At 37.5% G+C, this 24239-nt stretch overlaps 2 protein-coding genes across 3 annotated transcripts in view; one reads left to right on the top strand and one right to left on the bottom strand.

Annotated features, from left to right (window-relative positions):
• Window positions 1-24239, top strand: part of LOC129242809 (uncharacterized) — a 169622-nt gene that overhangs the window by 137340 nt on the left and 8043 nt on the right. For both annotated transcript variants that reach the window (XM_054879666.1, XM_054879665.1), the window contains exons 6-10: window positions 15828-15953; window positions 19621-20408; window positions 20474-20638; window positions 20759-21098; window positions 22567-22689. In XM_054879666.1, the coding sequence (XP_054735641.1) occupies window positions 15828-15953; window positions 19621-20408; window positions 20474-20638; window positions 20759-21098; window positions 22567-22689 (1542 nt within the window). The remainder of the gene's footprint in view (window positions 1-15827; window positions 15954-19620; window positions 20409-20473; window positions 20639-20758; window positions 21099-22566; window positions 22690-24239) is intronic.
• Window positions 7837-8979, bottom strand: LOC129242810 (huntingtin-interacting protein 1-like). Its single transcript, XM_054879667.1, has 3 exons — window positions 8893-8979; window positions 8416-8828; window positions 7837-8347 (listed from the first exon to the last, which is right to left on the bottom strand). The coding sequence occupies exons 1-3, from the start codon at window positions 8923-8925 to the stop codon at window positions 7927-7929; spliced, it is 867 nt and encodes a 288-aa protein (XP_054735642.1). The 5' UTR covers window positions 8926-8979; the 3' UTR covers window positions 7837-7926.

The following is a 24239-nucleotide window of genomic DNA, read 5'->3' as shown; positions in this document are numbered from 1 at the left end:
GTATGTGCATTTCTGCTGCTATAATCACCTGCTGTGCTCAATGTGTAACACTACAATTTCAGTTAACGCCACAAGTGAAACAGTCTACTACTGCTTTTGTTATAGTTCTTTTTGCTATTCCAACGGTCAATTGAATTGATAGCAACGGTTGCAGCCACGCAGTAAGCGCACAGCAAAGGCAATAAGCAAAGCAGCCGGCAGACGGTCGCCTTCTATGGTAAGCGCCGTTGTGTGTGCGTGTGTGTGCACGTTTCCTCTTCTTGAATGGTGCATATCCATTCATTAAAAAATCCATCTTAAGCCATCCATTGCCATTGCCGTTACGGTAGCAGACGTGCAATTTGCAGCAGTGTGGCACGCGCTCTACTTACATGCATTCAACAAATAAATGCTGACAATGTAGTTGCAACAGCGTAGCGCAAATCACACTATTTTGATTGCACGAAAATTGCAACTGTGGAAACTTGGTCATGTGTTGGCAACACTGATCGTTTGAAGGTTTATGAGCGCAATGGAATTGTAAAATTTACCCTTTCTTTACTTATTTCTCGCATTGTTACATTCTGCGGGTGACTTTAATTTTATTTTGCTACATATTTCACACAGGCAAACTGCTTTCATTTTCTCACATGGCTTAATTACCTTTTTTTTGCTAATCTTAATTTCCATTTCTATATTGATATATGTATGGATGTATGTATGTATGTATAAATGTATATAACAGAAATTATTGCGTAGAAAATTGAAAGTGAATGCAAATGAAATGCCATTTCCATATCATTGCATTTTGCCGCATTTAAAAAATATTCTGCACATAAAATATTTTAATTTTCCTGATAAAGTTTTCATTTACAAGCCACACAAGTTAAGTTTACTAGGCTTTTCACTGTCGCTTTTAAAAGATATAGGAAACAACTTATTTTATCTTAAGAGTTTCTGCTGTTGTTGGTTCATAATTCCTATTTAATAATAATTCCCAATTTTAATATTTTTTTGCGAAATGCTACTTGGCAGATAGAGTGTTAAATGTTGTTGTTGCAAGAGTGCTAACATTGCCTATAAATGTTAGCGGAATGCTAGGAAAGTGACAGGACTTGTTTAGATATACACAATTGGAGTTGTCCCAGTAATGTATTGGGTTGGCAACTAAGTAATTGCGGATTTCACTCATAGATGGCCTCACTTGAATTTTGAGGTTCGCAGACGTAGAACAAATGTAAAACACATTAAGTTATTTGATAGTTGGCAATTCAGCTGTCAATCAGTAAAAAAAGTTTGTTGATCGGTTGCATTTTCGTAATATTTTGGGAGAGGGAAAACCGCATCGCAAGCTCATAAAAAGTTATGTGCTGTTTATCGTGACGAAGCCTTAAAAGAACTGCAGTGTCAAAATTGTCTTGCCAAATTTCGTTCTGGTGAATCCCATGGCCCAAATCAAAGCAATAATCGATTCGGATCATCACAGTACAGCACGTGAGATTGCAGAGAAACTTCATGTATCACATACATGAATACAAAAATTCGATACGTGGGTTCCTCACAAACTGAAAGAAACGCATTTAATGCAATGCATTAACAGCTGCGATTTGCTAAAGAAACGTAATGAAAATTATCCATTTTTAAAACGGCTGATAACTGGCGATGAAAAATGAGTTGTTTACAACAATATCAAGATCGTGGAGCAGGCCAGGTGAACCAACTCAAATAACATAAAAAGCTGATATTCGTCAAGAGAAGGTTTTCTTATCAGTTTGGTGGGATTACAAAGTAATTGTCCACTTTGAACTCTTACCACCCAACCGAACGATCAATTCTGATGTCTACATTGAACAACTAATGAAATTAAACAATGCAGTTGAAGAAAAGCGGCCCGAATTGACAAATCGAAAAAGTATTGTATTCCATCATGACAATGCAAGGCCACACACATCTTTGGCCAGTCGGCAAAAATTATTGGAGGTTGGTTGGGATGTTTTGCCACATCCACCATCTAGTCCTGACCTTACACCATCTGATTAGTATTTGTTTCGTTACTTTACAAAACTTCTTGAATGGTAAAAATTTCAATAATTATGATGATGTCAAATCGTACCTGTTTCAGTTTTTTGCTAATAAAAACCAGAATTTTTATGAACGTGCGATTATGATGCTGCCTGAAAGATGGCAGAAGGTCATTGATCAAAATGGGCAATACATCACAGAATAAAGTTATTACTCGGGTATACTCGACATACTCATAAGCATTTAAAGGGTTAGAAACATATACGTAGCTGAAAACCGTCAAAAGTGTATGCTTCATCTAATATTTTTGAATCGTAAAAAATGATTAAAAAACTCCTTCCTTAAAGAAATATGGCAGGGCTCCAAGAAAAAAATTTCTAATAAAATCCAATTGTCTTTTGGAGGCGAGGATGGGGGTAATTTTTAAGACAACATAAGAGCACATACCACAAATTCGAAGATAATATCTGGGAAGTATAAAATATCATATTTATATATATAAATCAATATTTATACATCCATATGTACCTATACATATACACCGATAATAGATTTCTTAGAAACATATTGAACTGGTTTGATGAAATTTTAAAATTTTGTATTGGAAACAAATTATTTTATTAAGAAAAGTTATTAGTTTAATAAACCATGAACATAAATAATATAATTTAGAAAACAGAGTCCATAATTTCAATGCTTTGAACGTATCCAGAAAAAAAAGTGCGTGTAGCGTAGTACACATAACAGAAGTGAAACTTTCAAGGCAGACAAAGAAAGAGGGAGAGAATGAGAGAGAGAAAGAATATATATCTAAATAAATTCACAACATTTGCAGAGAATATGTACAAATAGACCAAATTTACAAAAAACGGAGATGGGTAGACCGGTGTAGGTTAACGCCGAACACAAACCGTGGCAACAACGCGAACTACTCCGAGCGTTTATCACCCGCACAAATGCAGCGATTCCAGGACCGTAGCAACGGCACAAATTAACGCAAGCAATACAAATAAATCCGACGCCAGGAAAGGGAAATAAGCGCCAAAAAGTAGGTACCAAAAAATATCGCCAAAACAATTGGGACCAAAAAGCGCCCCAAACAGTAGTCACCAAGGAAATATAACTCCAAAAAGTAGGCACTAAAAATATATTTCCTACAAGTTTGCACCAACAAACAAAAGCCAAAAAGTAGGCAGTGTTATTTCTCTCTAGAAATTAGCAACCACAAGGAAAAACTCAGGAAAAATAGCTCAAGGTGTATCTAAGATATATACAAGCTATAGCTCTCTCTCTCCTTTTCCTCTACGTTATATCTTTTTTCTCTCTCGCGGAACGAAAATGCCCAAAACGTTGCATGGCCTTGAAATTTTACTCTCCATTCTCGCTCGTCCATCACTCGCTCGTCATTCACTTCAAAAATAAATAAATATTTAGGAATACAAAGAAGTTTTCACATTTTCTCACTGACTTTTGGAAGAAATTATAATTAGATATTTGGCGCTATATATGATGCTTGGACAATCACAATCACGATGCTACCTCTAGCCTTAATGGCTCAGAAAATGTAGTATGAACTATTATGAGTGGCTTTGTGATCCCCCAAGTCTAGAATGAATTCACCACCCTCTTCTTATTAAAGTTCTACAATCCTTTAAATTTTTCTCATATTAATCTGCTGAAATGTTAATTTACTAGTCTGTGTGCCTTCTCTATCGATACTCTGTTCATTGTCTTAAATTCTTTTGCATTGACTTTAATAAATTTTTCATTGAATTTGTCACATCTTATCACTGCAAAAGTTATTGGTAAACAACTCAATCGATACCGTTGAGTCGCACGATTTGAGACGTCAGCGAGCTGGGTGAATGAACAATGGGGGTTTTCAGTAGCATTGTGCCGCTTTACAGAGCATGATGATGAGTTGATAATTAAAGTATAATAAAACGTCAAGCAAGTGTATATGTACATATTTATGTTTGTCTCTATGTACATACATATATCTGTATATATACCCCGCAAGCTAAGTACCAGCTAGAAATGTGGTTATGTGAGAAGGGATACAAAAGCGCATGCATTTTTTCGAACCTAGCCGCGTATAAATACAAGCCACTTTTATCGTTTATGCTTGCGCTATTAGAACTGTTTGATTTTATTGATTTTACTGCAGCTGAGCTACTCTAATTCCCCTTCCGTTGGCTATTGTTTTAGCGAACATGTAGTTTTTTTTTTTATATAATAAATTCACCTTCTGTAGCGGTTAATGCCACCAAATTTTTTGAGCAATATTTGCGAACTTTAGTTTCCACACTATTCAGTTATTCCTTTCAATTATATATTTAAAAAACACATAACACTTGACTATTTTCATAAGGAAAAAATGAAATATTTAAAATTAATTAATTATAAAATATTATTTTAAATATATTAATTCATACAATTTTTTCATGGAAATTAATTGCTCAAATTATTTAGATACATAAATAAACAAATCGCACAAAAAAATACAAAAAAATTAGAAAAATTTTATTTGCTGCTTAATGGTTGAAATGCTAGTTAAAATTAAAATGAATTTAAATTATAAATTCAGAAATTTAACCATATTTCGTCACCGTCATTATCAGATAAAAATTCTGTTGATATCTCTTCAAATATAAAACAAAGATTATATTTTGTAGGTCTGAAATTAGTATCTTTGACAGAACTTTTTTTATAATCTTGACACTAGTTCAACATTTTTTATCTGAAAAAAAACAAAGCCGTAACTTATTGTTGCTTCTCTGCTATTCCCGATAGCGCAAAACAAAACACGAGACTTCCTCAAAAAATAAGATGACTTTTTTCTTGTTGAAAAACATTTATTTATTCGTCCATTTCCATTTATTACTTTCAAAATCATACTCCATACCGTTATACATACTTATGTACCTATGTAATACACTTTTGGCAGCGTCTTTTCCAATCCTCGAAACCCTTCTGACATACGAAAAGAAACAAAGCCGCAACTTAGTTTCTCTGCCATTCCCAATAGCGCAAAACAAAATACGAGGATTCCTCAAACAGGGTATTTCATTCCTGTTGAAAATATTTATTTATTTGGTTCATCTTTCATACTGTTATACTCGTACATATATATGTGCATATATAATGCATTTGCGACAGCGTCCTTTCTTCCGTCCTTCTGACATGCGATTTTTGATACGAAAAGCTCCAGCTTCCAATCTCAAACGTGGCCAATTTTTGGTCTTTCGGCATTATTATGGTGCTTTTTTTGGCCTATTACTTATTAACAATTCTCACTGAGAGTAGTGAGTTTTATCCAATTTCAATTGGACTATACAATGTGATAAAATATATAAATATTTTTAAACTCTGGTAGCGATCGATAAAAAATATTTTAAAACTTTAAATTTTTCGTTGACTCATTTATTTTGTACACATGAAATTAGATTTAAGTTTGTATGGGAGCGGCATGTCCCCTTTTTCCTTAACAATTTTTACCATAACACTGGTAATGAGAATTTCTGCAATTGTATCAAATTTCATTATCTTCGCATTTGGGGTTTCGGAGAAAAGCGATTTGGAAATTTCAGCTTATACTCGTACGGAAGGTGACATTTCCCCTTTTCCAAGTACCTACCACTTTTCACCATAAGTACGAAGCACGGTATTTACAATTTATGCATTCGTGCCAAATTTCAATTTCCTAACTTATTGGTTTTAGAGACATCTTTTGATTTCCACATGCTCGTCCACATGTCAGATGCCAAGTCCCCTTAGGGGTTGGCATTTCTACACTAAAAGAAGTTATTTTCTGCAAATCGGTGCATGTTTCATTGGAATAAGGCGAACGGTATACTCAAATTCGTGGTTTAGATATTTTAGTGGGGCAAAGTATGGCGGCCGCCGTGGCCGAATGATTTGGTACGTGACTACCATTTGGAATTCGGAGAGAACGTAGGTTCGAATCTCTGTGAAACACCAAAATGAAGAAAACGTGTTTTTCCTAATGGCGGTCGCCCCTCACCTGGCAATGGCAGACCTCCGAGTGTATTTTTGCCATGAAAAACCTGATCATAAAAAAATATCTGCCGTTCGGAGTCGGCTTAAAACTGTGGGCGCCTCCATTTGTGGAACAGCATTAAGACGCACGCCACAAATGGGAGGAGAAGCTCGGCCAAACACCCAAAAAAGGTGTACGCGATGCCATATATGTATGTATATATATATATATATTGATTTCTGTAGGCGAATTTTCCTACTATATTTGCTTCGAAAAAAAATTTTTTGAACGCAAAGAATAGACTCGTCAAGTTGACCATCTATAATATAAGAAATACTTAAATATACTTCCTAATTTTTTTTTGACATATTCTTAAAGGATTACATTAACATTTTATGAAAACAAATTTTTTTTTTTCAAAATTTTACCCCCTCCCCTTAAATAAATGGGCTTTTTTATATATATTTTTTTTAACTAATGTTTGCCCATTTAAATTATTGATTATTGCTATTAACTAGCCCTAGTCACAGTCACAATGTGCCCTTATTTCTTAGCTTTGTTAAAATCACAATAAAAGTCAGGTGGCAAAGGTCTAGGATTTAGAAATGCTCTCATGTGCCATTTTCAAAGTCAAAGCACTTAATCTCTACCGCATATTTTATAAAGAACTCACGACTAAATACTCTTAATGAAATTACTGCTTTGGGTGTAATATTTGATTCCACTTTTCAATTTCTTAGTCAGTTGAGTTTTGTCAAAGCCAACTCGTATTCTACATTTGCCTTCATTCGGCGTTTTGTTCCCGATTTTATCGACCCTCGCACTTTAAAGTCACTATATACTTCGCTCGTACGGTATAATTTGGAGTTTGCCATCTTTATTTTGAGACCATAGCATCAGTGTCCCATCAATAGACTTGAACGCATGCAAAAGAAATTTCTTCGTTTTGCACTCAGATCTTTAAACTGTTCTAATCCGATGCACCTATACAAAGTAAGGTGTGCATTACTAAATTTAACACGATCCCTCCGGCATGTACCACTAGTGGTACATTGAGGCCTGTCCCATTGAGCGGCTTGTACCATTGGTGGTACATTCGCAATTGTCCCATCGGGCGTTTTTCTGAGAATACTCGTAACGGATTTCTGAGCAAAAAGGAGAGAAATAGTTTACATCTAACGCAGACATAGTCGACAGCTCTCACTGAGCGATATGCAATTACGGTTACAACAGCGCCGTCCGATGAAGCAATCTTGGAGTTACAAAGCCACAAATTCGGTAACCGGCGGGAACGTGTTAAAATCGTTACAAAGTAGAAGAAGTATACTTTCACTCTGCTTTGTTTTCGAGTGACTCACCTTTGATCATAGAGCACATTCATTTCCAAATACCTCGAAAAAATCTTCGGAGTAATGATTTATTCTTTCTGAAGTGGGTTAGAACTGTTTATGTCTCGAAGGCACCTTTCATTAGGTAATTGCATGAGTTTAACCAGATTTCTTTGGCTTTTGAGTTATCGCTACCTAAACGTAAGTTCAAATTATCATTCAATAAATTTTTTACGTTGTAATAAAACATGTATATATCTTCTATAATTCTTACAAAAACTGTTAGTTCTATAAGAAACGTTGTATTTCTTGATATACTAAATGAATAAATGAAATATATGTACATATGTGCATGCACACATACATACATACACATTTACCTTAAAAATATTCTAAGTAATAAAGTTTTACCAAAGTTTCAAACAAAAAGTAATTTAAATGCTACTATACACGTACATATTTACAATGATCACAGCAAGCGCTTTGTCCAATTTTTTCTTCTCCTTCTCTCCTTCTCTCTTTCTCTCGCTCCTCCTCTCATGCGCTCTCTCACTTCCCTCTTGCTTACTCTCTAACTCCTCTGCATTCCCATTACTACTACAACTCCCCTAACGGAGGTGCCGTTGGTTGGCTACTGCATACAGTACAACTGTTACTATATCCATAGAAATCCGGCACAGCTGCAGATAACTCCGGCACATATTCCATTTTGAGTATAATTTTCACCTGTTGTAATGCACAATAGAATCCATGCAATTGCTGATAGAGTGCATTGAAACGATTACGCAAACCAATTACGTCGATAGGCGGCAATTTGGCACAAACTGCTCCCATCGCATTCACCGCTTGATCATACAAAATGCTGCATTCTGCCGCAACATTGATGAGCGGTTGCAGCCGACATTGTATTTGAGGTGTTATAGCAGAGAGTTGTTGCAATGTCAGACCGGCGAAAATGGAATGCTGCAACGACAACAAATTATCCAAATAATCAAAGATATCGGTGCATAGCTGAAAGCTGAAAGACAGAAAATATTTAAAATTTTGATCAATACGAGTATTTCATTCATTTGATGGCAAATTCACCATAAATTCACATCCCATTCCTTGGTTATTTCAGCCTCCAATGCGCCATTGAAGAAGGTATAATTGTAGTGAAAATACGCTTTGCATTGTAACAACTTTAGATACCGCACGATGCACACATCTAACGCATCCGTTTGTAGTGCCCAATAATTGGCTAGATTATAAATTTCTTGGCGCTGTTGTGTGCTCTGCATCATTTTGAGTATTTGCGGTGAACCGAAACGCATTGCCTTATGCATTAGATTGCAATATTTCCAAGCGGTGAAGCGATTGGTGTGCAAAAGCTCATTATGAGTCATTTTCATGAAAGTTTGGGCGCCGTCAGTTCTATGTGTGAGCAGCACAACGGTGCGTGCGCGCAGCCCATCAAAGGGTTTTCCCTTAGCGCTAAGCACTTTCTTGATGTGCTTTTTCTGAAAACAAAACGAAAAGTGTTAACGACGTTAGTAAAAGTTTTGTAAAACTTATATATGTAACCATTTCTGAACGTTCTTTGTGCGAGAGCTCCATTTGGTAGTGAGGGAAATTTTAACACCGCCTACAAAATTTGCCGTTCAAACTTAACTAAGCCATTAAAATAATAGTAATTAGTAGACGAGTGGGCAACGAAATTTTGCTTATCTCTGCAAAAATAAAGTACAATCATTTGTTTTTGCGCATCTATAAACTTAATGATAATACAAATACATATAAATATGTAGACATGTGTGCATTCTCGAATGATAGCGTTCGTAGGTCTGTTTGTAATTTGTGATTTATTACAAAGTTTTGTACTTTTTTTCACACAGCAAAAGGGGTTTTGCTAATAAATATCTATTATTTTCGAAATTTTTTAATCTTTATGTATCGACACGCAACAGAGCTACCATTTTCAATTTATTTTTAATTCGATACGAAATTTCAATTTGGTTTGATGCTCGCTTAGACATACTCGTACTTCGAAGAATTTTACGAGTATTTTTAAAACAGAGTCAAGAGTAAGTCATCAAATGCATGGTAATCTTTATACATAGAAATTTAACGCAAAGAAATGTGCGGTATTAGATTTTGTTGCCATGCAATTTCCAAACAACAAAATCATTGAGTAGATAAACTGTATTTTAACTAAGTGGCAACTGATATGTATTCTTAGAAATTTTTATAACTATTAGGCAATTAGCAGCACCGAACCAAGATAGGTTAACCGAAAAAAGGAAAAGATGGCACTTCCTCAAATGTCCCTTGAGAAAGAACAAAAAGCAAATAAATAACTGCTGATACATTCCTTCTTTTGGATGCGCACCGTTTTCCGATAGTCAATTCATTTCATGCTGCTGGAGAGTGGAAAGGAGTCATTGTGTGGAAACGCCATATCGGCCTTGGATAGTAAAGTTTTGAAATAAGCAGAATTTCCATAATAAAAACCACCCTCAGCACCCGTAATAATTACAAAATGTATTCTTAATATAAGCAAACCCTAAAGGATTTCTGAAGAGGAAGCAAACAAAAATCAGCTCACAGAATTTCACCAAAAATCTCTTAACTCTTTAAATTAATTAATCCATATCTGTAATTATACTTATTTACGTAAGTGAAATAGATAAATATTTTAGTAGGGCAGCTAAAAATTAAGAGCAAGAAACCCTGGCGTCATGACATTTACTAATTCCCATGGCAGCACAACAACAAAATGTATAAGTATATATATGTGACTTCATAATTTCCAAATACCATTTGCACTTAATGGTGGATTGCCCTAATATGGTTAGGTTAGGTTAGGTAGTGATGGTTGCCCAGAGAGTGGGCCGACGAAGAAGTTTGGTTCATCCTTTGTGATACCATTGCAAGAGGGGAAAAGAGGTGAAGGAAAAAAGAGGACGAAAGGGAAAGGGATGGCTGAGATTGAGTGTTTGTGGACTACGAAGGACCATCACCTCTACTTTTAACATTGTTTTGGAAGTCGTGATGAGCAAAGCTACACTCGAAACTAAATGGATGGCTCGAAGATCCTTATTACGCTGACGTTATTTGTCTCATAGCTCACGATTTTGCAGACAAAAAAACTACCACTGGGAGCACAAACTCCCGCAGAAGTAGGCCTAAAAATAAACATTGCCAAAACAAAGGTGAGGCACGGAAAAATTCCAAATCAGTAACGTTGAGCTCGAAGACGTGGACTCCATTTGCTATTTGCAGAGTAGTACATCTGCCAATGGTGGCTCAAGAGAAGACATCGAAAAGCGTATAAAAAATGCGAATCAAGCTTTCGGTACTCTAAATGCGGTGTGGAACTCCACGATTATCACGCGGTGCACAAACATAAAAATATTTAACTCCAACATGAAGTCCGCTCTTAAGTACGGTTGTGAAACCTGCAACCTTGCAGCCTCTGACCTCCAAACGCTACAGATTTTCACCATTCATTGCCTTCGCAAAATATTGAGAATTTACTGGCTTGACACGATCTCAAACACTGACATGTGGAATCGTTGTGACCAGACACCAATACGCCTGAAAACCCTGAAAGGAAAATGGGGCTGGCTGGGGCAGGTGTTAAGAGATCAAGCCACACCGATATCAGCTGGAACCCTCAAGGCAGCTGTCGTAGAGGCAGACCAGCACTAACCTGGAGGAGAAATCTGGAAGTTGACGTATTCAAAACCAACAAAATCGAAATCAAGAGCAATGGGACTGAATATAGTGATATAATATTATAATTTTTAAATATTTTCTGAATTGTTTTTTTCTTTTCACATCTTTCCTGAAGCCTTTTAAAAAACGTAGATATCCTATACAAATTTTGTTCCAAAATTCAAAAGAAATCACTCAACGAGGTCGATTGGCTCAATTGGGTTAATTGTGGAAAGTTTTCGCTAATAAAGCTGCCACCGTTCAATTTATATCTAATTACGAACCAAATCAATTATTTGTTGGTTATCAATATCAGGAATAATATTAATAATCTCACGAGAGAGAGAGAGAGAGAGAGAGAGAAATAGTATTAAAAACTATCAACTACGTTTTAGATGCACTTAGAAATTCATTCATACAATTCAGACAAATTTTTTTTTTGTTTTTATTTTTCTTTCTTAGGAATTCATAAAATTTGCTAACCATGCAAAGGCAAACATATATTTTTTTAACTAATTTATATTTTTCACTAATTTATTTTTTTCGTTCTTATAAATTACGTGGCGTAGCCTCGGATTACCAGAGCAAACTACGCTAATAATTGGGTTATTCCATACTTATCACTTTGCTTATCAATTATCGACTCATTCCACAAAATTGTAGCAGATGTACATCTGTATATGTGTTTATTCACATCAGCATAATCACAGCAAAATACATACATACAAACTATAAGTGCGTGTATGATAGCTGTGGTATGTACATACAAACGAGTAAGTACTTGTATATACGGACATTCAAACTTAAAATTTAGTACATTTCTGTTATAAAGGGTGACCTTTCCAATAGGGCTTTTTGACAGACCACACGTGACTACTGTCAAAGTATAGTAAATACATAGGTTTTTCAGTATTCATTGGCATTTGTTTATGGAAAAGTTGACGCCTCAACAACGTTTACAAATCGTACAATTGAATTACGAAAATCGACGATGTGTGAAAAGTGTTCATCGTATGGTTTTCTGCGATGAGGCCCATTTTTGGATTAATGGCTACGTCTATAAGCAAAACTGCCATATTTGGGCTAAAAAGCAACCCAAAACCATTCAAGAACAGCCATTACATCCATTGAAAACAACAGTCTTGTGCGGCCTATAGGCTGGAGGAATCGTCGGCCAACATTTCTTCAAAGACGAGGCTGGCGTCAATGTAACAGTGCATGGCGAAAGCCAGCGTGCCACGATAAACGAGATTTTGAAGCCGAAAATTGAAGCCTGTGATCTCTACAACATTTGGTTCCAATTAGACGGCGCTAATTACTATACAGCCCGTGAAACAATAGATTTACTGCGTCGTCGTTTCGGTGAGCAAATTATTTCACCTCTCGGACCAGTGGATTGACCACCCAGATCGTGTGATATCACACCTTTGGACTCTTATTTGTGGGCGTGTGTAAAGTCTAAATGCTTTGTGGATAGGCCAGCTTCGATCGAGGTGTTGAAAGCCAACATTACTAAGATTATTCTGGCGATACCGATCTACCGACCAAAGTCCTCCAGCGAGTCATTCCAAATTGGTGTTTACGAATGTCGTAGTCGCGGCCAACATTTGAAAGGAATCATTTTTTAAATATAAAAGTCATGAATGGTTCTACACAAAAATAACAAAGATTACCCAACCAATTTGAATTTTCATTGTTTTATTTCAGTTTAAAATCTAATACCTCTAAATTCAACACCCTTCATATGTATCAAAATAAAGCTTAGCCGTATGTACGCACATACACATATACATACATACATATTTAACAAAAGTATATGTGCATGAATTATCTGACATACAAAAGCGTATATCAAATATTGATTATTTATTAAAGGGGTCATAAAAAAGCACTCTGCTACGCGCAAATTATTATATGAATCACAGAAAGAGGGATGCCTGAAATATAGAGAAATGCTTACAGCAGCAAAAAAAACTTACTAATACATATTTACAGTGAAAAAAATACCAGTCTAACGGTTAGACGCGATAGAAGTGAAACCTTCCGTAAAACAAACTGAGAGAGAATGAGACGAAAACAGCATTAGGGGCGGGATAATTATAGGTTCATTATAATATTGATATAAAGTTCATATTTTATTTTCTTCATTTTATTATTATTCATCCTCAATGTTTTCAATTTCAACAAATGATGCGAGTGGCTTATGATAGCTAAAATATGATACAAATGCTTTGGTTTCGATGTTGTCAACATATCTTTGAAATACCGCGTCAATTGTTGTTTTTGATCGTGTTGTCGATTCAGTGCGATTGTTACACATTTTTAAATTGAATGTTGTATTGAGAAAGTCAATTGAAGGAACCGCTGTGTCCAATGCAAAATTTACGTTGAAATCACCTCTTAAAATCATTGGAACTTTATCGTATCCGCGATACTTCTGGTGTATACTTTATTAAATTTTCGTGAATGAATTCCGTGATGCTATTTATTGATTTTGGTTCTCCGTCACCTTTGGAAAATGTGTAAACAGTAAGCAAACTTTATTCAAATATTTTCCCTCATTTTTGCATCAGTAAAATTAAACAAACGCCGTAGCCGAATGGGTTGGTGCGTGACTACTATTCAGAATTCACAGAGAGAACGTCAGTTCGAATCTCGGTGAAAACACCAAAATTAAGAAAAACATTTTTCTAATAGCGCTCACCCCTCAGCAGGCAATGGCAAAACACCGAGTGTATTTCTGCCATGAAAAAAAGCTCCTCATAAACATATCATAAAAAAAAAAAATAACTGTATAAAAAAATTTTTTTTCTTGTGATTCGAACCAAGGATTTTGGATCGGAAGCTCACATTGCTAATCGCTCGGCTACCGCGCCATGCTGTCGGCGCTGGCCTAAAAGTTATTTAGTTCGTCGCTACGTTTATATCAACATATAATATAACGCTTCGTAGCCAAGAGGGTCGCTATTTCCGTTTCACTTTTTCTCAAATCACTCCCAACGATTCTAAAGAAGTTTTCACTTCAAAATTGTCTTACGTCGGTAGTGGGCAACTCAGGTGGGTTTTACTATTTCTACAAATATACCTTTGAAGTATCGGAATAATTAGCTTAATGTTGATTTCCCTTAAATATTTTAGAAATAATTTGACTTTTCTCGTTTCGAGCTAATGATTTAAAATAGTCCCTTTGGTATTATTTCTACAACCCGCCTGCCGAAATTTCGTTAATTTTGCACGTAATCACGTAAAATTTCAAAAAAAAGGTTTCTTACAAATTTCAGCTACAAAGTTTTCAAGCTTTTTTAATTCTCAAATATTCAGTAGTTAGATGCTATTTTTGTTGCTGTTGTAACAGCACAAATATTCCCCATAAATGCTTGCGGAACTCTTTCCCTTGAGCCATTGAGCCCTTGAGCTCATATAAATTCTGTCCATTCTGGTAACGTAGACCAGTTGTCGTGGGTACGCGTTCGTCTGTGCAAACTTACAACAGTTTCTTACATTTAAGACTGACTTGGCTGCTATTCCCAGGGATCAACGGGGACTTTTTCTGCACAATAGCAGATTAATTGTGCTTCGATATTTTACAAACTTTAACTGAAACCTTCATTTTTTGCCATCTATGGTTGCGTGCCACTGGCACAGTGGGTCTCCCAACTTTCTTGTGCTACTATTGGCGTTCCATTGTAGCTATAAACATTCCGTTAGCGCTGATTTCCATTTTTCTTCGAATGAAATTTCGATCTACGAAATAATTTTTTTTAAATTTTTCTTCCCATCGATGCACAGTTGGTAATGAAGGAGCAAATTCCTTGAATGCTTTCAGAACTTTTTTTTTTATTTATGTCACTGATAAATCTTTCAAAAAAGTAATTATATCTCTGCAAGATACTCGGTTCTATCTACTGTAAAAAAATTACTACTGACACGCCGACTTCAAATGGCTTGTAAATAAACAAAAAAATTACAAGTCGAAGTACAATTTTTTGTGCATTCAAATGAAGGAGGGGATGTAAAACACAGCGGAGAAATTTTGATTCCTCTACTGATTTATAAAAGTCGCTTTCAATATTTTTCTGCCAAGCTGCGCATTGAGACGTGGTTCGGGGTACACAACACTTAAAAACATAATAAAAAAGGATACTTGTTACACTTGTTACACGTTTGTTATGTGTTTGGCCGAGCTCCTCCTCCTATTTGTGGTGTGGAACAAGCACATAACCAAAATGGAGCGACCTACAGTTTTAAGGCTACTCCAAATGATTTTTATGTGGAGATTTTTCATGACAGAAATACACTCGGAGGTTTGCCAATTGCTGCCGAGGGGCGACCGCTATTAGAAAAAATAATTGCCATCATTTTGCTGTTTCATGCACGGATATTCGAGCTTGCACAGTTCCGAATGGTAGTCACGCGCCAACCCATTCGGCTACGGCGGCCGTCCTCGACACTTAATTCATGTAAAAGCCACCACAAAAATGGCGAGGTATTTATAGCATGGCGCTGTTAAAAAATAACGTTAAGTAGCCATTCCATTTCTTTTCTTGGTGTGTTTTTGTAGAGAAAGGTTTGCTAATAGCACAAGAATGGTCTGGAGATGAAAGGCGATATACTCGCACTAATCATTAAATTTCTAACATCACTGCCTTTCAAATTTGAGTTACTAAGCAGACTATCCCGATTAGACGATATTTTATATAAAAAAATATGCATGCATCTGCATACACATACATACATATCTATATATATATACAGTTACTTAGCAATTCTTCTTAACTTCTTTTCCAATCTTAACATTTCAGGTAACATCTTGGATCACCAGCGATGGCAATGCCACTCTTCAACGTTTTGCCAACGTACAGATGGATTATGAAACCGCCATAAAAGAGCAAGAGCAGGAGTTTGAAAAATATTACTTTATTTCAATGGTAAGCAGAGTGAATGGTTATCTGTGTACATTCTTGCATATCTTTAAAAAAATCCCCAAAAAACGGCAACTATTTCTAAAGTAAATTAAATTAATATGTTCGATGGCCCAATTTTTTATACTTAGTAATAAATAATAAAGTTGGGAAAGTTGTAACCTTTCGCTTCACATCGAGAATCAGCAAAGCTAACTATCTTTGGCGCACCCCATGCATTTCGAATAATATGTCAGCCAGCATTAGAGTCGTGTTCTAGGTGTGTACGGTGGTTAAATTTCAAGGCCCGATGTTGAATGCCAACCACTCTTAAACGTCAAGTTTTTTCTGCATTTCATTTGACATTTTTCAATTTCAGACTAACTCAATTTGAATCATGGAAAGATACATAATCAAGCAACGCATTAAAGTTATTCAGGCTTATTATGAAAACGGGCGTTGAAATCAAAATGCATATCGCGCACTTCGTAATGAAAATCATCTTCAGTGTTGGGACACATTTTCACCTCAGTGGATTCGTCAATAAGCAGAATGGCCGCATTTGGGCGAATGATAATCCAAGAGTGATTGCCGAAAAACCAATGCACACACAAAGAGTGACTGTTTGGTGCGGTTTATGGGCTAGCGGCATCATTGGGCCGTATTTTTTCCAAAATGAGACGGGTCAGGCAGTTACTGTGAATAGTGTTCGCTATCGTGAGATGATAACGAACTTTTTATGACCCGAATTGGAAGATATGGATGTGGACGATATGTGGTTTCAACAGGACACAGCTAACGAAACAATGGCTCTTTTGCGCGAAAAATTTGATGGCCGAATAATCTAACGTCGCGGCGATGTCAATTGGCCGCCGAGATCATGTGATTTGACACCGTTGGACTTCTTTCTTTGATGTTATTTGAAAGAAAAGGTGTACATCGATAAGCCAGCAACCATTCAAGAGCTAAAGGATGAGATAATTCGACACATTAACGGCATAGAACCTCAATTATGCCTCAGCGTCATCGAAAATTTGGACCATCGGATGGAGGTGTGCCGCCGAGGCCGCGGCGGTCATTTGGCCGATATTTTGTTCCATACGTAATTGAGCCATACCAATATTATGATAATAAAGAGAAATGACAATAATTTCCTAAAAAAATTTTATTTTTTTCAAAATCAACACCGGCCTTGGAAACTTAACCCCCCTTTAGAATAAAACTATGACTAAAATTTGCCTTAAGCTTTTAATCATTTGAGGGCTTGTAACAGTTGCAATGCAATCCACTTTTTTAAAGCAGCAAACGGTACATAGACATTGTTTTTCTCAACAAAACTAGATACTGCGCAGGGAGTCATAGTGACTCTCACTACTACTAGCAATATTTTTTTTTAATAGAGAGACAGACATTTGAAAACTTTGAAGTCATTTTCTTTAGCATTCTGGTTTTTGAATTACGATAGGTACTCTTGCCATAAATGAGTGATATAAAGTATATGCTTTGTTTTTTATATTAAAGAAATTACACATCCCAAAAATTGCGGGATTTTTGGAAATTGAAAAATACTGGTATCCCAAGATTGACATTACCAGAAAACGCGTACCTGCATAAAAGAGCAATTCACTATTGTAATTATTATTATTATTATAAGGGTTTAAGCACTGCGGCCTGAAAGATCTATTGTACTCAGTTCGTGGATTCAGAGTATTTCTCTGGGCACAACTTCTTCAATAGATCTTAGTATTTATCTTATTTTACTGAGTTTTATACTTCCTCTGGAAAAATATGTTTACCGAAATGTTTGTTCCGCTTATGCCGGACACCAGCACCTGCTGGCGGTTTGATATTCAACATTCCATTTTCCTTGTGTTCGCTATCAACACCGCCGATTCTCTCACTTTCGTAAGGTAACAATGAGACGTCCACAGGGACCTCACTTTCGACCACTTCTTCAACTATCTTTGTTGCAACGTCATCTAGTATTTTGATACCAATGTTGACGTCGGCTTAGTTTCTGGTTGTTTCTTTAGCTGAGCCATCCGCAATTTCTGCGAGTATTTTTACCCGCGATGTCGCTTCATCCACAGCTTCTCTATAGGCGCGCCTTTTGTGGAAGTGAACGGTAATCATGCCGAATCTGAAGGATATCCTACTGTTTATCTCTCTAATTGCTTATATTGACTAGTCATCGGTGCCTATTGATAATAGTTCCGCAGTTTTGCCCTCCTTGCTGCCGAGCACTCTCCACAGATATGTACACAGACGCCTGTTCTGGGTGATGAAAAGGGCCAGAAGTCTTTTAGTTTCCACGCCAGCTGTTCGGTAGGTAGTCATTAGGTGAACACCCGTTATATTGTCTCCATCCCTTGTGCTTAACTCTGGACCTTTTCAGCCGGACAGTTTTGGAGCGATTTAACGCAACCAGTACGCAGCTTCCTCGGTGGCATAATGGATTAGTAATAAGCCTAACTGAAAATGTATGCCTTCGAATTTCCATTATTTTTACGTCTCTTGCTTCCTCTCCACTCGTGTAAGTATTTGTATAGGGAAAAATTAGAGTAGAACAGCCTGTCTTAAGCCCGCAGTGAATGCAGACAGCTGTCCAACTTTTGATGCAAGATTTACTGCTCTCGATGCTTCAGGTACTTTACCCTTCCCTACACGTTGCACAGGACCCCTGTTTTTTTGTTTGTTTGTTTTAAGCACAGTTGCCTTCAGTAGGACCGATTTCAGAAGCGTCGCGTTTTCTCGGCTCTGGAGCACATTAGCGTGGCGCCCTCTGCTTTGCGTTCTCTGGCGTTGAGCGGTACTCATAACAATAATTTTTTTGGCCTTTCAAAGCTGGAAGTTTTCACAGAAGCCTACCCATTACTCAAGCTTGGCTTTGGGTTAGCCCCCTTGGGCTTTCAACCATACCTACAACCTACACCACATAATTTTTCAGTTACATTTTCAATGCGGCACCACAAAAACGTATAAAAAATGCGTCTTACAAAAGAAAATGAACAGTGCTCAAATATCAGCTATGGGAGTTATAGCAGAGCAACAGAAACGATAGCAGTAGCAGTAGCTGGAGTACACATGAATAATTTCACAAGTAGCGCTCCAGGCGATTCCAAGCTCTTTACTGCTACTCAAGTTACCGAGAGCACTTAAAATTTGCTTTGACTATTGCTCTGAGCTGCTGGCAGTACCAAACATAGCTTGGAGCGGAGCAAAATAGTTTTTGTCGCGTTTTGCGCTACCTGCTCCACTAATCATCTGTTCAAGTTCAGAGCAGTAACGAGAGCAGAGCACTGTTTTATGTGATATTGCTGCTACACACTGCACTCAATCCATTCGGCTAAGGCCACCGTTTTGGCATGCATTAAATATCAAGGCGTATATTTCGTCAAAGAGTGACTCCTCTAAAGCTCTGAGTGAATTTCTGTTATGAAAAAACCTTTCATGCGTGCCATAAACCTATGAATTCCATTTGTGAGACAGAAGGACAGCATTAAGAGGCATGCAAAAAATTTGAAGTGAAGCTCAGCCTAAGCATCTATGCTTTTTTTATTACTAGTTTCTTCTAATTATTATCTACTTCAAGTTTTTTCTTATTATTATATTAAGGCGCTACCGCTTTTATTACCCACAATATTTAATTTTTCCTTTCAAAGTTAAAAATTTCACTTTTGTCTGTCCTCCACAGAAACACTTGGCCAAGGGACGCGATTTGCACGATGCAGCTGTAAATATCGAAGCGTTGCATGAGAGTGCCATCAATCTGAAATCAGCACTGGACTGCTTCGCGGAAAAGTTGGAGCTGGCGCGTGAACGCATAGAGGCAGCATCCAGGCTGCAACACCTGCTGGTGGCGCAAAATCTCGAAGAACACATGCAACAGGAAATCCAACGTCTAGCCGAGGTTGCTGGCGCCACCGTACTGTTAGAAAAATATCGCCAAAAACAGCAGCATTTGCGGCAAGAAAACAACACCAAAGAACTAAAAACGCCAGAGCAATTGGAAACAACAGAAACTACATTTCAAACACGCAGCCAAGTTGCGTGCAGTGACCCACCAGCCAACACAAAACCAAATAGTCTAAACCTCAGCAGTTGTCGCAACAGCACTATCAACCACATCGGCATAAGTTTGACCAAACAGCAACAGCTGCAACAGCAACTGCAACATGTGGCCGTTATTACCAGCACACCAGTGCCACGCATGAATCGCTTAAGCCACCGCTCTAGTTCAGGCATAGGTTCGTTCGATGGGCAAACGTGCCATTGTTGGCGCGAAAGTCGCAATATGGAGGATATGGACGAATTAATAGACGTGGACGGTGAGCAACTGGAGCTAGAAGATGGTGAGGAAGAGCAATCTAAAATTGCCGATTCTGGTGTGGGCGGTTGTGAACGTTGCGAAGGAAATCCAAAGTTGACACGAGTCTGTTCGTGCCAGAGCCTCAATGAGGCGTCAAATCTGTATAGCAAAAGGTAAGTGCAGGTATTCATTATTTGTTGAATTGCAATACATTTAATCTGTCTGTCTGTGATTGCAGTCAAAACAGCAATGAACTGGACTTTGAATGCTATGAACGTCCGATTAAACGTTACACTGATATACACTCACCAATGGAGGCAAACGCTCATCTGCAATACCACGCCTCAAGTTTGGAATTGTCGAAGTTGGAAGAACTCAGTTGTTTGGATCCGAAAATACAAAAGTGCGTACTTACAAATTTAGATATGTAATATAATTTCGGTTTTATTTTCAATTTTAATTTTTTATTCTAAATCTATTAAACGCTGACCTTGTTTGTGTTCATCCACATACCTCTTTCTAGAACGCTTCTATTGATCATGCGTGAAATGATTGGCACGGAACGCGACTATGTACACTCGTTGAACTATGTCATTGAAAACTATGTTGACGAGTTGTTGCGCGAAGACATACCACAGCCGTTACGCGGCCAGCGTAATGTCATTTTCGGCAACATTGAGAAGATCTTCGAATTCCACAAATGGCATTTTCTCAATGAACTGGAACGTTATGAACGTAATCCGTTGAAAGTTGGCAGCGCCTTCTTGGAAATGGAATCGAAATTTTATTTGTATGCGCTTTACAATAAAAACAAACCAAAAAGCGATACTTTAATGAGCGAATATGGAACGGCATTCTTCAAGGTATGCGCAACACTACCACTACAAACACATATCATTCATTTTTCACTAAGTGGATTTAATGTCATATTTGAATGAATTTTTTCCAATTTGTTAGTCTTAAAATTGTAAGATGTATTTAAGAAGTCATTTTAAAATTTCTGATTTTGCCATTTCCAGGCCGTTATCTTTATATTGGGTTGGGGAAAAAGTAATGTCGTATTTTGTCAATTGAGCGCGACATTTAAACATATATTGCGTTGTACTTATTGCATCGGGTCACACTAAACGGCGATTTGAAGACGACAATCTGTACTACAAGTGTCTCTTTGACAGTGTTGTGATCGTACGTTTCAGTCTTCAGTTATAGCGCGTCAAAGATGGGGTCCACTACCTTAGAGGTAAAAATGCAACGAAAGCGGCGGCAAAAATTTGTGAAGTTTATGGGCCTGATACTGTAACGATTCGCACAGCACAGCGTTGGTTCGATCGATTTCGTTCTGGTGTAGTACATGTCGAAGATGCACCCCGTACTGGTAGGCCACACGTCGTAGAGACTGATAAAATCATTGAAATTATCCAAAGAGACCGGCATGTGAGCATTCGCTCGATTAGTCAGGAACTAGGTGTAGACCACAAAACCGTTTGGAACCATTTGCAGAAGATTGGATTCCAAAAAAAGCTGGATGTTTGGGTGCCACACATGTTGACGCAAAAAAATCTCTTGGATCGAATCAACACTTGCGATTCTCTGCTAAAACGGAACGAACTTGACCCATTTTTGAAGCGGATGGTGACTGGCGATGAAAAGTGGATCACGTACGACAACGCCAAGTGAAAAAGATCGTGGTCGAGAAGCGGCGAGCCGGCCCAAATCATCGCCAAGCCCGGATTGATCGCCAGGAAGGTTTTGCTGTGTGTTTGGTGGGATTGGAAGGGAATGATCCACTATGAGCTACTCAACTATGGCCAGACCCTTAATTCGGTCCTCTACTGTGAGTAACTTGCCCGTTTGAAGCAGGCGATTGACCAGAAGCGGCCAGAATTGGTCAATAGGAATGGTGTTGTGTTCCACCAGGACAACGCTCGTCCTCACACATCTTTGATGACCCGCCAGAAGCTATGGGAGCTTGGATAGGATGTCCTATCGCACCCAACATATAGTCCGGACCTAGAACCAAGTGACTATCATCTGTTCCGGTCTATGCAAAACGCCCTTGGTGATACCAAGTTGGCCTCAAAAGAGGCTTGCGAAAATTGGTTGTCTGAGTTTTTTGCATATAAGGAGGGGGGGTTTTATAAAGGGGGGATAATGAAGTTACCTTTTAAATGGCAACAAGTTTGCGAACAAAACGGGGCATATTTGACTTGAATTGTATAATTCTAAGTACATTAAATAAAACGTCAAATTTCGATCACAAATACGACATTTCTTTTTCCCCAACCCAATATTTATTCCAGAATAATTTTAATATTTTTCTTTTTCTTACAGTCCAAACAGTTCGAACTGAATGACAAAATGGACTTGGCCTCGTATTTGCTGAAACCCGTGCAACGAATGGGAAAATATGCTTTGCTTTTGCAGCAATTGGTGAAAGCGTGCAATGCTGTGGAGGTAAGAGAAACTTGAAACTTTTAACGAAATGTCAGGTTTTTTTAATCAAAACTCAACTTAAAAGTTTTAGATATTGAAAGTAGGTATACAGTAGGTTCTGTTTTTATGCGGTAGATACGTTCCGCAAGAAACAGCATAAAAAAAAACAGCATAAAAAAAGCTACTAGTTCTATAGTAAAACTATATATACGTTTCAAATGCTAAAACCGCATAAATCTGAAATAATGTAATAAAATCGCATAAAAAAGGGCATTAGTCCCATATTATAACTATAGATACGTTCCATAGACCGCATGAATCTGTGATGAGTTTTTACTTAGCTGGTTTAGAATCTTGTTTATATGTACAATTCCCGATAGGTCGACATGCATTTTGTAATTTAAAAAAAACCGCACTATTTCAAAACCGCATAAAAAAAAGCCGCATAAAAACAGAACCTACTGTATACAGTCTGTGTCAGAAGAAAAGAACCGGTTTTTTTCTTGTAACTTCAAGATATATTTCATTCTGCTTTTTGCTGCATAATAGTCCCTCTCAAAGGCTACGACGCCAGTGCGAGCTCAGATTAGTGTCGTTCGAAACTTTCCCATAAACGCAACCAAACAAAAATGATTGAGAAGGACGCGAAACGTTTTGAGGCGGTATTTTTATGCCGCATTCGAAAGAGCCGAAATTATCTTACGCCGTGGCTGCAAAAGTGATCAAAAAAGTTTGTTGTGATGTGGATTCAGTAGTATAAGGTATACAAAAATGTTGATGACTTTTCCGAGCGCGGCTTGAAGCGAGTGATGACAAAAAAGCAGATAAAGTGATCGTCCAATTTTTTAAGTGGGGCCTTTCTTTGTGACTACGCCAAGCACGATCAGTTCTTGCTAAAAAGGGTATAGATGTGAGTATCAACACTGTAGAACGACGACTGAAGGAGGCGAACATGTCCGATCGTCCCACATCATCAAAACCACTGCTCTCAGCAAACCACATTGGAAAACAACAAGAAAAAGGCGTCACAGTATTGGACTGACCTTCGCAGTCCCCAGACGCTAACCCCATTGAAAATGTGTGAGGAACTATGAAAACGCACCTTGCCAGAAGGCTAGCCTATGATTTAAGGCAACTCGTGCGTCAAGTTCGCAAAATCTGGTTCTCTTTGTCGACGAGCTACGCAGTAAAGTTTCAAAGTATGCCGAGAATGTGTCAGGCTACGAGCACACTCGGCAACGATGGAGACTGCACAGCTTATTGAGTAATTGCGACTCGTAGTTTTGTACATACTTTTATGTAAAAAAAATTGTAAATACATATCTTTTATACTTCATGAATAATCGTGGCTCCTTTTTTCTGACACAGACTGTACATTAAAAAAGCATCGATGTTTTATTCGATATGAAGCAACAAAACTTGGTATCGATATTATGCGATGCCTCCAATGAAAACACCGAAAATATACTTTGGTAAATACAGTCCCAACGGCGCTTCCTTTTTTTGGCTCCATTTTTATACAAAACACTCTCACAATTTCCATAAAATGTGTTTTACGTTAATGGGCAGAT

The sequence above is a fragment of the Anastrepha obliqua genome, chromosome 3, assembly GCF_027943255.1.
Source record: "Anastrepha obliqua isolate idAnaObli1 chromosome 3, idAnaObli1_1.0, whole genome shotgun sequence".
NCBI classification, from domain to species: Eukaryota; Metazoa; Arthropoda; class Insecta; order Diptera; family Tephritidae; genus Anastrepha; species Anastrepha obliqua.
This window is presented reverse-complemented; position numbering and strand designations above follow the sequence as displayed.

Bases quoted from the DNA above. Each gene is read 5' to 3' on its own strand.
- LOC129242810 (XM_054879667.1), bottom strand. From the start codon at position 8,925: ATGGAGCTCTCGCACAAAGAACGTTCAGAAATG. The intron at 8,829-8,892 runs GTTACATATATA...TTTTGTTTTCAG, and splicing joins ACAAAGAACGTTCAGAAATG to AAAAAGCACATCAAGAAAGT. The intron at 8,348-8,415 runs GTGAATTTGCCA...TCTGTCTTTCAG, and splicing joins GAATGGGATGTGAATTTATG to CTTTCAGCTATGCACCGATA.